The sequence below is a fragment of the Chlamydotis macqueenii genome, chromosome 2 (genome assembly GCF_036417535.1).
Source record: "Chlamydotis macqueenii isolate bChlMac1 chromosome 2, bChlMac1.mat, whole genome shotgun sequence".
NCBI classification, from domain to species: domain Eukaryota; kingdom Metazoa; phylum Chordata; class Aves; order Otidiformes; family Otididae; genus Chlamydotis; species Chlamydotis macqueenii.
In genome coordinates, this window is record NC_141557.1 from 155,535,166 (window position 1) to 155,549,015 (window position 13,850).

General features: G+C 39.7%; 1 protein-coding gene across 1 annotated transcript in view; it reads right to left on the reverse strand.

The window, feature by feature from the left end:
- The window catches only part of DNAAF11 (dynein axonemal assembly factor 11), a 33,716-nt gene extending 27,092 nt beyond the window's left edge, over positions 1–6,624 (reverse strand). Inside the window, exons 1-5 of the mRNA XM_086742623.1 lie at positions 6,579–6,624; positions 6,187–6,354; positions 3,421–3,498; positions 1,277–1,449; positions 106–305 (exon numbers count right to left, since the gene is read on the reverse strand). Of these exons, the coding sequence (XP_086598749.1) occupies positions 106–305; positions 1,277–1,449; positions 3,421–3,498; positions 6,187–6,354; positions 6,579–6,624 (665 nt within the window). The remainder of the gene's footprint in view (positions 1–105; positions 306–1,276; positions 1,450–3,420; positions 3,499–6,186; positions 6,355–6,578) is intronic.
- Positions 6,625–13,850: the final 7,226 nt, after the last annotated feature.

Sequence of the window (13,850 nt, forward strand, 5' to 3'; positions counted from 1 at the left end):
CATTTAAGTGGAATTATATAAACTATTTGATGAGGAAAATCAAAATTCTTAATGAAGAAAGAGAATAATGATGTTTACTCACAAACTGTTGTTGCTTACTGTTACCTGTCAAATCCAAGCCTAGATTCCACTTGTTTTTGTTTCTTGTCCTTTCTTTCTTGCATCCTTCTTTGAGCCTCTTCTTTTTCTCTGGCCCTTTTGAGAAGGTAAGCTTGTTCCTGTTCTCTGATTTTCTGTTTCACTTCTGGATAGTTTTGAAGTGCTTGAATCCTCTCTGAACGTTCTATTTCTTTACTATCCAAATACTTCCCAAAGGGAAAAAAAATCAATATAGATACATGAGAAATTTAAAACATATTCAAATTAATCAATCCATTAAACTGTATGTTAATTTTGATAGATTACTTTATGTATAAAATTAAAAATACGCGTTTCAAATCTCCATAGGACTATGTAAGTTATACTGTATTAAAAAACAAATAAGAGTAAGTTTTTATTCAGATCTGAAAATAGTTTTGTGTGTCTGGAAACTGCTTTTTGCATTTTCCAGGAATTTCAGTTGGTCTTATTAGACCGTTTCTGATATTTGTCTGACCTTGATTCAGTTCATGAAACTATTACGAAATTAGTTCTTCTGATGTGTTAGTTTATTGCCAACTAAGCGAGGTGAATCTACTGTTAATAAGTTAAGGAAGGGTCTGTGCTTCTCCAAGGGAAATTGTGGGAGCATATATCAGCACAGGGGCTGCTTATCTCAATGGCAGGAAACCATTACATTAGTACGTCATTGCACAAAAAGTCAATCTCAAAATATCTATTTACAGTTCATGCAATACAGTGCATTTTTACATCAATGTCTATCTTCCTACTGCCTTACACTGTTGGTTTGGTACATATTGGTATGGTAATAACAATCTAGTAACTTTCTGCGATAATGAAAATAATTTAAAAATACATTGCGTATATAAAAACAAATTAGAAAAAAAAGTCAAAATTTTACAGTGTATTTTTTTTTTCATAACTTTCTTTACAGATCTCCAATGAAAATAACAGAAAAGTTAACAAATGCATGTGGTTCAGCCAAAACAGAACGAATTTATTTTCACATTATTTACTGTAGTCACTTATTCTTCAGAAAATAATTTAATTTGCTGTGGACAGTAAGAAAAATGCACCCAGTTTTCCTACCACAGGCATTAATTTATTTAGGATTAGTGTATTCAGTCAACAATGCTAGTTATTGATTTGGATATAAATTTAATTTTCAAAATCTCACTTTTAATTGATGAAGAGTTGCCACCACAAACTGTCTATAACCTTCAAATTCAGTACATGGGTTACCCACTAGAAATAATTCCTTCAGATGTATATTATATTTTAGGGCTTCAATACTGGAGAGTTCACCAATGAAATTTGCCGTTAGGTCAAGTTTCTTGAGTTCTTCACAGCCTGTTTGAAAAAAGCATAATTCAATTTGTCTGTAACATAAATGTACATGGGACATACACACACACAAATACACGTGCACACACTTGGATATAAAACTATCTGCAATTGTTGTCTCTATACAAATTTAATCCTATCAGAATACGTTTCCTCCAAGCCACAAGCAAAAGTGTCTCATAGCTTAAGTTTATGAAGTCACTATATTTATAGAAAGAAAAAAAAACCTCAACAAAATACAAAATATCAAAACTTATTATTGGCTTTATCACTATTTAAAGTTTGCAGTCAGTGCTTGTATATTAGATGGGGTATTAAAAGCTTCATTTCCAGGTAAGCTGGACTTCAGTTTTCACAGTCTGATTGCCTTGGTACTCCTCCTGAGCCTTCACAATATGGCTAAAAGAGTGTCTGCTTGCTTCAGGAGAGCAGGACCAACTATGGGTTTCATTTCTATGTGTTGTTAATCTTAACTAACATTATTCAAGTGTAACTATAAAGTTTTCTAAAAATTCACTCTAAGTCAAGATGAGGTTTTTCGCTCTATGAACTTAAGCTATTATTGTGAATACTTCACCACTGGTTAAATTGCAAATACCAGTGAGAAAATGTTGTTTGCTAATCAAAACAATTTATTATTAACAGAAAGTCTAAATTAGCTAACAAAATGCTCTGGGAAATCTGGATCCAAAATTTATCAGTCTCTCCTTTTATCATGATCTATCCATGAATCATAACCGTATCTCTAAGAGCAAAAAAAAGTTTAGCTAAGAGCAAGCTTAACTTCAGTGCTCATTATTGTAATCACTTCTTTTCCTTTGCAGGTGTACTTGGCAAGTATTTTATGCATAATGGAGCTGAAAGAAAATAAACAACTCAAAATGATTTATTATGAGATTTAAATAACCCAAATTTTTGCAAGGCTCGCTCCCAAAGGTTCTGGCTTCTAGGTAAATGACAAATCACAGTAACAAATAATGCAGCCTGATGCAAGTTCCTTAACACATTGCCAAAACAGATGCAAGTTTCTCAACAAATTGAGATGTGTAATGTACTACCTATTTCTTCAACTTTTACAAATCTATGTTTAGTCTATTTGCATATTTTATTTCTTTGACTTAGGCTATCCTCTTGAATCAGCTTGTAGACTTAAAAAACTAAAAACCAAAAAAACTCCAAATAAACAAAAAAACGCGGCCTTTTTTTAATAGTTCCCTTGTCAAGATGGACATTTGGAAGATACAGCAACTGGCCTGATCAGAATCAAGAAAGAGAAAGAAAGTCAGAAATTATTCAAGTAATATGGAATGCATTTATGGGTGGCTCAGAGTCTTAGATTTTGATCTTGGAAAATGCTAGATCTTTGCAAATGCAGTTATAGTTACAGGATAAAGGATTAAACACAGATAAAAGAGACAGGACTTCATGCAATGACAGAGAAAAGAATAATCTGAAAAACTCTTTAAAAATACCCTAGACTACCAATGCAACTGTACACAGAGCAGAACTGTCTTGTGTGTGACACTCAATTACTGAAGTGAAGGTGACTGCTGAAACAGTACACAAGAGAGATTTTTTTACAGCCTACATAGCATTAAAAAGAAAATCACATTGCTCCAGCTAACCTGCATAACAAATTATCTTTACAACGTGGAAATATCAATTGAATGAAAAATTTGGATTCCCACTTTGTAAACTATTAAAGAATAGAGCTATCACAGGTGGCAACACTGGTGAGAGAGTATGCAAAGAATACATTAAAGTGCATTTAAGAAAGTTCAATGACAAAAATGCAGCATTAGGAAGCATTTGCTACAAGAAACATTTTTTGAAATGCTGCACAGAAAAAGGCTCTTTCTGAGTATCAACAAGGTACCTTTACTGGTGGACATACTTAATGGCTTCCACCTTCTTTTACACCAAGTCACAACTTAAGTTTCAATATGAAAAGGTAAAATGGTTTGTTTAAAATCTGACCTTCCAGATTTTCAATTCTTTCAATGTTGTTCAAAGCTACATTTAAATATTCCAGCTTCTTTAGTTTCCCCACATTTTCTGTAACAAAACATAGATATGTTATTTTAGTTTTCTTCATTGGAAAGGGCATTATGATTTTACTTGCTCACTTTACTTCAAAGAAACAATAAAGCAGAAAAAGAGAAAGGACAAATCAGAACATGTATCAGATTACTGGGCAATAATGTTTTAATATTAATGAAAAGGAAAATACAAAAATGTTGTCTGAAAACACAAATTAAAACTAAAAACATAAAAACAAATAAGGAAGGTTACAAACACTTATTTATCACAAATCCATAAAACAAGTACATAATGCAAGAGGACTGGCAAAAAAAGCACGGCGAAACATTCAATCGCCCGATCTTTTGAAGATCTGACTGGAAAACCTATCCAATGACATCATGAAGTTTACCTCAAAATCTAATTCACAAGCTGCACTGATTAGAATCATAGAATCATAGAATGGTTTGGGTTGGAAGAGACCTTCAAAGGTCATCTAATCCAACCCCCCTGCAAGAAGCAGGGACATCTTCAACTCGATCAGGTTGCTCAGAGCCCCGTCCAATCCGGCCTTGAATGTTTCCAGGGATGGGGCATCAACCACCTCTCTGGGCAACCTGTGCCAGTGTGCCACCACCCTCATTGTAAAAATTTTTTTCCTAATCTGAATCTACCTCCCTTTGTTTTAGAACCATTACCCCTTGTCCTTAACTGCTGTACAAACTGTTCCTGCTGAGACAAAGAAAGAAATTCAAGCAGGGGGAGCTTCATCTAACCAACACGGATCACATCTACAGCTGAGCTAGTTGTTTAGGCTCCTGTATAAACAATAAAGAGAAATGGACTCTTCAAGGTGCAATATGTCTTGTCTTAAATTGACTGTCTAGAACAAGTGAACCAAATCATGCTCAGAAGTACACCTTTTCTTCATCAGTGGTTATAAATAGAGGCTACAGTAACTGCATAAGACATGTATGTCTAGAAGTTTGCTGATGTGGATCCTACCACTTAGTTTACTAAAACCTTGGATATATCTTTTCTTCATAATTCACAAACATGATGAAATTAATTTCTCTACAAGAACCCAGGCAGCTTAGTTTGGCTGTTCATTTCTCTTACGGTGTTTCTGCCACAGCTGTGCCTGTACACGTGAAGATGTGAGAGAGAGAAGTGTTGAAGTCAATGACATCTTGTGGGTTTTTTTTCCATTTATAGAAAAGAAAAGAACCAGGACTCATCCACACAGTGGATGAATTACAACTTGCTGTTTGTTTAGTAGGCAAGTCTGATCTTAAGGGCTGCAAAAAGGATTTCTTTAAGAAGAGAAAAGACACATCCTAATAGAGTCAATATAAACCATTTAGCCGTGATATTTTGAAGCATGCTTGGAACTGCTGTGTGCTCTGCATGGACATGTTGGTATCTGCTGGAAAGAATTACTTGTCAAATTCAGTACTTTGTAACACAAGCCCTATTAGTGACCCTTTTTGTCACTACTTACATAGTGCTTTTTAAAAATTTGTTACTAAGGCATCATCTTGGAAAGCTGTTACATTATACAAAAAATATATGAAGTAGGAAGTTGTATAGTTTTCCAACCTCTACGGTTAGATTAAGTTAAGATAAAAATGGAATGTCTCAGAAATCAGATTGTTGAAAAAAAATTTGTGTCCAAAAAGCAATAACATGAACAGTAATATGATATACCGTACTAACCTAAAGGAGGAATGAGTGTTGGCAAAAAAACAAGATAGATTCTTTTGCCTTAAAAGGACACAGTAACAGAGAGAAAACCAACTTATTTTAGTTCCATTTTTGATGGGGTAAAGCAGCATAAAGTAGTTTCAAAAACCTTATTCTCTCTGAGAGAAGATTCCTCCACTCTAAGAAATGCAGATGTTATCAGTACAGATACTCCTTAGGAGTTTCCTGATGAGCCCCTCCAGAGGATTTACAGCCTTTGCCTACAAGTCTTGAGCACTGAATTTCACCCTAAAACCAGATTTTTTTTTTCTTCCTCTTAAGGAACTTCAAAGAAATATGCTAATGTAATTCCTGAGCACTTTTGACTTTCCATTCTTCATCGACACACTATCTGCAGAGTCTAAGTTTTTCCAGCCCAAGGCTTGATGTCATATCTTTCTGTAGAGAGCCTAGTAAACATGAACCTATACCACAAAACACAGACCATATGAAATTATACCTTCTGTGGTGCAGGAAGACCATTGAGACTTCACTGGAAAAAGTTGTCTTTATGCACAAAAGCAAGTATTTCAGCAGAATAAAAATTATTTCAATGTTAACAAAAAGTACCATTTCTATAAAAACTGAATTTAAAGAAGAGCCTGAAGAGAGCTAGTCCTATGATATTCATAGTGCATGGTGTATGCTAAACTGCTTCTCTCTGTTTGCCACAAAGACAGAATATTTAAGTTATATCTTCATTTATGATATTTTAATCAATAAGAGATGTTCCACACTCATATTCTAGTGACTTGTATCTCAGTACTGTCTTTTTTATTTAAAATTTCTCTTGCAAATTTCTGAGTTTCTTAGAAATTTACTAAGGACACTGGGAAAGGAAACCTTGCAGGAGCAGATCCACTTTTCTGTAGTTACTCACTCTACATTTGTTTAAAGTATAACACAACAGATACTTTGTCCTGATTTTAAAATTATGCATGTAAATCCATTTAAAAAGAAACATATCCAGAAACCACTTACCAATTTTTTGAATTAAATTATTCTGAAGATAGAGAATTTTTAAATCTCGACACCATTTGTCAAGATACTCTAGTTTTTCTATTTCCTGCTGATGTAAAGAGATTTCCTCCAGTGAAAAGATTTCACAGTTGTTATGTTCTGCACGTCTTCTAACAAGATCTTCAGTAACTGAAAGAAATATTAGGAATATGTCATATCTCCCTTTAGTCATTTTCTGCCATCTGACTTATGAATACCTTACAAAATCATAAAATCTTTTGTTCCACCACACTAAATAGATACCTGGTAGGAACACCAACAAAAATAAAAACTGGTAGAAAAGACATCAAGTGACAAGTAAATTCAGCCCACTTGCCACAGTAAACATCATTTGTGAAACACACTCATGTCACCCATAACATTTAGAAAAATCCACATGAAAACTGCTGAGTCTTCCATAAGAGTGTGATACAACCCTTGCAGAAATTAATCCAGCATCCATTATTTTCAGCACAGCTCGGGTTGCAGATTGATTCATACACACAAGCGATGGAGTGTTTCATGCTCTTTTATTTCCTGATGCCAGATGTTCACAAAAAGTAAACTAGCTACAGTGTGTCAGCATATTCTCCCGCCAGCACAGTATGCACAGAAATGAGGAGGATGAATGCTGAAAGTGGTCAGATCTTTTTTACTTTTTCAGTGCTTGAGGCAAAGCCATAACTAATTCATGCTTATAAAAGTTTATGTTAGAATGAAATCTAATCCTGGGTATTTCTTAAGCACTACCAGCTCGTTAACAGCCCAGCAAAGGAGTTGCAGTGGCTGAAAGGCACCAGAGACCTGAGTTGAGAGTTTTCACATAGTAATATTTAATGTCAGGCAATCGTTCAAACAGTGAAAAGGCTCTGTATAATGAAGGTAAAGAAATTCTACGAGAACCAGTGCTCACTCTTGAGCTAGATGCTATTACTTTGTTTCCAGCTCACTGCACCAAAAAAGCACAGCGTTTTCCTCTCCTTGACAAGCAGTGAACTACAGTGAAGTATTGATTAAAACACTAGGGTTTTATCAAATTACCATAGGTATTTTCATTATTTTTAATGCCAAGAAAAAAGAGTAGTAAGCCTTTCAAAAAGACTCTGAAGAAACAAATAAAAAGAAAAAATATACAGCGATCTGTGAAAACAAATTGTTCCTACCATGCACTAATTAAAAGTATTCTTTCATCATTTCTTTGTCTCAGGGAGGTTTTGTGAAATCATCCAGTTTTATTAATGGTCTTGGCATGGCTACACACATTCACATGGACTGGTCTGCTATAAGCCCAAACTCACACATGCCAGTGCAGCTCCTCTATCTATAGCCCTCGGGAAAGAGGCAAAATTGGTTTTGCACATATTATATTATTTACAAATGACCAGGGTTAAATCTCCCTTCTGTTTCATCTGACATGATTTACAGAATTATATAATGGTGATACTGATGTTGATGTAAGAGAGGATCCCATCTGCACATAAAGGATATTGGGCAAGGTAAGTGTCTTTTTCTTTTTTTAATCATGTTGGGCAGGTTTGCTGCATCTGAACAACCATCTTCCTTTCAACAGCCCATTGATTACATCTTATTAAATTAATAGAGAAAACAGAAAAAAAAAATTACAATAATTGTGGCTAAATATTCTAGTCTTCACAGAAAATATGGAAAACATTTGTATTTCTAATAAGTTACTTGGCAAATCTGCTGGATTTTTTTATTTAAATGGCATGTTTATTAATGTATTTCGTGGCAGATCTGTCAGTGCTGGTATTTCCAGTGAAAACAGGTAATTTGAGCATAAAACAACAATATTCCACAAACTGCATACGTACAGTCTCCAGAATTGGAGACAACATTATGCTCTATACCCTTTATAAAAAAAAAAAAAAAAAAAAGTCATAGAAACTATTCCGGACAGAGTTTTATTACAGTAGATTTCCCTTTGCTAATGAAAAGAAAATTGAAGTAATTGTTGTAGTGATTATGCAAACGTGTCCACTTTCATTACCAAACGATTTGCAAAGCAGAGGCAATCATTCCCCATAGAATCACAGAATTACAGAATTATTATCAAGATTGGAAAAGATCTAAAAGATCATCCAGTCCAACCATCACCAATACTTCTCAGCTAAATCATATCCCTCAACACAACATCCAAACGTTTCTTGAACACCCCCATGGTCGGTGACCCCACCACCTCCCTGGGCAGTGCATTCCAGTGCCTGACTAGCCTTTCCGAGAAGTAATATTTCCTAATGTCCAGCCTGAACCTCCCCTGGTGCAGCTTGAAACCATTGCCTCTAGTTCTATCACTGTCTACACGAGAGAAAAGGCCGACCCCTAGCTCACTACAACCTCCCTTCAGGAAGTTATAGAGAGCTATAAGGTCTCCCCTGAGCCTCCTCTTCTCCAGACTGAACAATCCCAGCTCCCTCAGCCGCTCCTCATAAGGCCTGTGCTCCAGACCCCTCACCAGCTTCGTAGCCCTCCTCTGAACGCGTTCCAGGGCCTCAATGTCTTTCTTGCAGTGAGGGGCCCAAAACTGAACACAGTACTTGAGGTGCGGCCTCACCAGTGCCGAGTACAGGGGGACAATTACCTCCCTGTTCCTGCTAGCAACACTGTTTTTGATGCAAGCCAGGATGCCGTTGGCCTTCTTGGCCACCCGGGCACACTGTCGGCTCATGCTCAGCCGAGCATCAATCAGTACCCCTGGGTCCGTTTCCTCCACACAGTCCTCCAGCCACTCCGCCCCAAGCCTATAGCGCTGCCTGGGGTTGTTGTGGCCGAAGTGCAGGACTCGGCATTTGGTCTTGTTGAACCTCATCCCATTGGCTTCAGCCCAGTTCTCCAGCCTGTCCAGATCCCTCTGTAGGGCTTCGCTACCCCCAGGCAGATCCACACTCCCTGCCAATTTGGTGTCATCTGCGAACTTACTGAGGGTGCACTCAATGCCCTCATCCAGATCACCAATAAAGATATTGAAGAGGACAGGCCCCAGCACCGACCCCTGGGGAACACCACTTGTGACCGGTAGCCAGCTGGATTTAACTCCATTCACCACCACTCTCTGAGCCCGGCCCTCCAGCCAGCTCCTTACCCAGCCAAGAGCGTACCCATCCAAGCCATGGGCTGCCAGCTTCTGCAGGAGAATACCATGGGAGACAGTGTCAAAGGCTTTGCTGAAGTCTAGGTAGACCACATCAACAGCCTTTCCCTCATCCAGCAGATGGGTCACTTGATCATAAAAGGAGATCAGGTTGGTCAAACAGGACCTGCCCTTCATGAACCCATGCTGGCTAGGCCTGATCCCCTGGCCATCCTGCACATGCCACATGATCTCCCTCAAGACTATCTGTTCCATAACCTTCCCTGTAACCAAGGTCAGGCTAACAGGCCTGTAGTTCCCTGGATCCTCCTTACAAACTTTCTTGTAAATGGGAGTCACGTTGGCAATCCTCCAGTCTTCCGGGACCTCACCAGTCAACAAGGAGCGCTGATAGATGATGGAAAGCGGCTCGGCTATCGCCTCCGCCAGTTCCCTCAGCACTCTTGGGTGTATCTCATCCGGCCCCATGGACTTGTGGCAGTCCAGTTGGAGTAGTCCAGTTGGAGTAGAAGTTACAGTGGAGCTTCAGAGACCTATTTTGGGGACCTGCTGTAGGGAACTGAGTGAATATTTGACATTTTGCATGCTATCTAGTTCATTTAAGAGGAATGAGGGAAACAAACTTGCAAGAGAAAACAAAAAAAAAATTTAAATAAAAACTTTCCCAGGACATTGACAAAACACATTGTAATGTCACTTTTCACTGAGAAGTTCATTAACCAGATTGTCTGATGTTGTGTGCAGTAGTAGGAGAACGGACCAGTGACCTGAGAGATCACAGCTACTCCCGTGTTCCCATGAACGGAGGAGAAGGTAAGGGATGGCATCAATCAACTGGAGATAACAGACCTTGAAGGTCTTACAAAAATTTTATGTTTTCCTCAAAAAGGAGCAGAAACAAAGGAAAGCATTAAAGAAATTGAAAGATTAAAGGGGGTAGAGAGCTGCAGATATATCAAGAAACAGTGGGGGAACCTGCATTTCAGAAAAATATTCCACCGTTATTTTAAGACTCAAATTCATATTATGCTGTTCAGGAGGCAAAGCCATTCTGCTTCAGGCAGTACCTGCTCAAAGCAGGCATCTGCCAGCTTCATGCAGAGAGAAGTTGTTCCTTCTCAAAGCACTATTTTAACCCAGCAAGGGACTGGCAGTCCAATGATGATATATAATCAAAATAGACTACAGGGAAAAACCACAGATTAAGGGAATTCCTCAGTAGCTCTTTTCTTGAGTGCTATCTATGACCACTCAGTCTTTTAGGTCATACTGCTTTACCTCTAAAACATTATGTATTCATAAGTAATAGTATGGTGTATTTTAACTTCATTCTGGGGTTTTTTTACATCTCTGATGAAACGTCTGCATTGGCTACTTCTACCTAAAAAAAAAATAAACTATCATGTGGCGTTGAAAATTTGTAACTGCAGGGAAAGGCCAGCGCTGACAGCTCTAGGCCCACCTCCCCTTGCAGGGGGCTGCCGCACACAAAGAGGGGTCCCCGCCTGCGCCACCCCACTGCTGGGCCTCTTGGGGGCTGTTTCAGGAGGCAAGTGCACCCCTGTGCTGTGCTTGGTGAAATAAAACGGGAGGAAGGAAACCAGATAATCAAGCAGGGTGAGGACAGCAAGGGAGGCAGAAGGGCAGAGCGGCTGCCAGGGGAGCGTGGGGATGGTGAGGAAGCAGGGCCGGTATGGGGAGAGGGAGCATGGTGGCCAGGGAGTGGGGCACATCCTGGGGAGGAGGGAAGGGTCCCCGGGGAGGGGCGGGGAGGGGAGGAAAGCGGCTCTCGGCGACACTCACTCCGCACCATGGCCGCCCTCAGCTTCCCGCCGCGGCCGCCGCCATTACAGGACGCGGCCGCGCTGCCATGGCAACGGGGCCGGGCGGGAGGCCGCGGGCGGGGCGGCGGCGGGCGCTGCTGCGGGCCGGCTCCCCCCGCCCCGGGCCGTCACCTCTCGGCGTCCGGTCGGGTTTTGTGTCTCGTCTCTGCCGACTGTATTCTTCTGCCAGAGCTGCTGGGATGGCTTGTGTGCCTGCCCGAGAAGCAGAATGGCCTTTGCGTAATCCAGAACTATGATTTCTAACCACTCTGGCAGCCCCTGACCCCTTTCTTTGGCTGGGCAATCATATGTGAAATGCCTCTTCCTCAGGTAGATATCTTTGTTCTGTACTTTTATCCTCCTCCTTTGTGTTCATCAGTTAGTTTGCCTAACAGTTTTTGGGTTGAAAGCTGTCTATGGAAGCAGCGTGTTCCCATGGTTCATAGAATCATAGAATCGTTTAGGTTGGAAAACACCCTTAAGACCATTGAATCCAACTGTAAACCTACCAAGTCCACCACTAAACCATGTCCCTGTCCACACGTCTTTTAAACACCTCCAGGAATGGTGACTCCACCACTTCCCTGGGCAGCTTGTTCCAGCATGTGATAACTCTTTTGGTGAAGAAATTTTTTCCTAATATCCAACCTAAACCTCCCCTGCTGCAACTTGAGGCCATTTCCTCTCATCCTGTAACTTGTTACTTGGGAGAAGAGACCGACACCCACCTCCCTACAACCTCCTTTCAGGTAGCTGTAGAGAGCAATAAGGTCTCCCCTCAGCCTCCTTTTCTCCAGACTAAACAACCCCAGTTCCCTCCACCCCTCCTCATAAGACTTGTGCTCCAGACCCTTCACCAGCTTCATTCTTCTTCTTTGGACACACTCCAGCACCTCAATGTCTTTCTTGTAGTGAGGGGCCCAAAACTGAATACAGTATTTGAGGTACAGCCTTACCTATGCTGAGCACAGGGGCACAATCACTGCCCTAGTCCTGGCCACATTATTCTGATACAAACCAAGATGCTGTTGGCCTTCTTGGCCACCTGGGCACACTGCTGGCTCATATTCAGCCACCTGTTGACCAACACCCCGAGGTCCTTTCGAGGACATTTCCTCACAGGGAACACTCCTGTCCTCTACCTTTTACCTGGGAGATTCTCCCAGCAGGTCGCCACCTCAAAATATCTCTTATCACTATATTTAACTCATAGATCATGTCAAACTGTAGGCTAAAATTTGTCGTGCTGTGGACATGGATATTGCACCCTCCTGCAGGTTTCTGTGGACTCTCTCCTGCCGTTACTGTACTGTAACTTCACCCTCGGTGAAGCTACCTTCTAAAAAGCTATTGAGTAGGAGTTATGGCTGGAGGCCTCAGGCAGCTGCTCAGACAGCTACAGAAATTCTCATGTCTGACATTTTCTATTTTGCATTTGATACAATGATGTAGCATTACTTCACATACTTAATTAAACAAGTTCCAAACTGGCAAAGTTATGGCACACTAAACCTCAAAGAAACTGCATGGAACTACACATTTCAAGGCATTACTAATCAGCTTTATGGAGTCCTTAAGCTAATCTTGACCTACTGACCACTGGTTTGAGTTCAGTCCAACTCAGCAGTGGAGAAGTAGTAAAAATAGTGTGCATTTGATCACAAAATAATGAAGTTGGGTGGTTTTTTCCATACTTAGATTTAAACTTTCATTTTCTTCTTTGTAAATTCATATATCCTGTTCATTGCCATGTCATGCCTTGGTCACAACCTTGAAACAGCCCTCATCAATGACTCCAAAACTTCAGTTACAGAACACGAACTGGCACAATTGTCACGGGACCAAAGTGGAAACATCAGGAAAGTCAGTATGTATTTCATACTTCTTTGCTAACACAGGTCTTCATTAACCCAAAGATCTAATCAAACCTAAAGATCATCTTCTATTAAGAGGAAGTTCACATAAAAGTTTAAATAAGGCTGTAGGAATTTTTTGAAATGAACAAAGTAATTCATTAAATCATTTACCTCTGATATAATACATGGAACTCCCCACAGCCACTCTGCAACTTTCTAATTATATTGCTATTTAGAGAATAGGAGAATAGGAGAAAGAAGGTGTCATTGACTTAAAGCTACTAAGTTTTGTGGAGATAATGAGGCACAAAGCAGGAGAAGTAGTTTATGCACTTTAGCTTAACTCCATCGTATCTATCCAGGTCTGTCTGACTGGGTAAGTAACAAATCCTCACTGAGGACAGGGATGTTTACGCAGCTGGTTGGACGGCAACACCGTGTGGTTCGCGGCCACTCCACAGAGCCACAGAGATTAAAGAAGGGCCCCTGGCAAGGCCTTCTGCTACCTATCAATTTATTTCCTATTAAATTGCTGGCCTATTTAAATAATGACTTTTATACCTGCACCTTTTCCTAGGACTATTAATTTTTTTGGTTGGGAGCACAGCTTGTAATCAAGGTAATTTCAAGAAGAAGAAGGAAAAAAATCTTGTTCTTGCTGTGTCCAGTATTTTAAATGCTGTGTCTACATCGTATTGCACAGAAATACCTATGTTATTTTGTTGTGCTAAAACTAGGGTTTTTTTTTTTCATCCTTTTTGCAGAGATTCTATATGATAGTTCTGAAGAAAGAAATATAAAATACGCAATTAATTAAATTGCAATATACTAAGGTGTGGTGGATTGACGTTGGCTAGC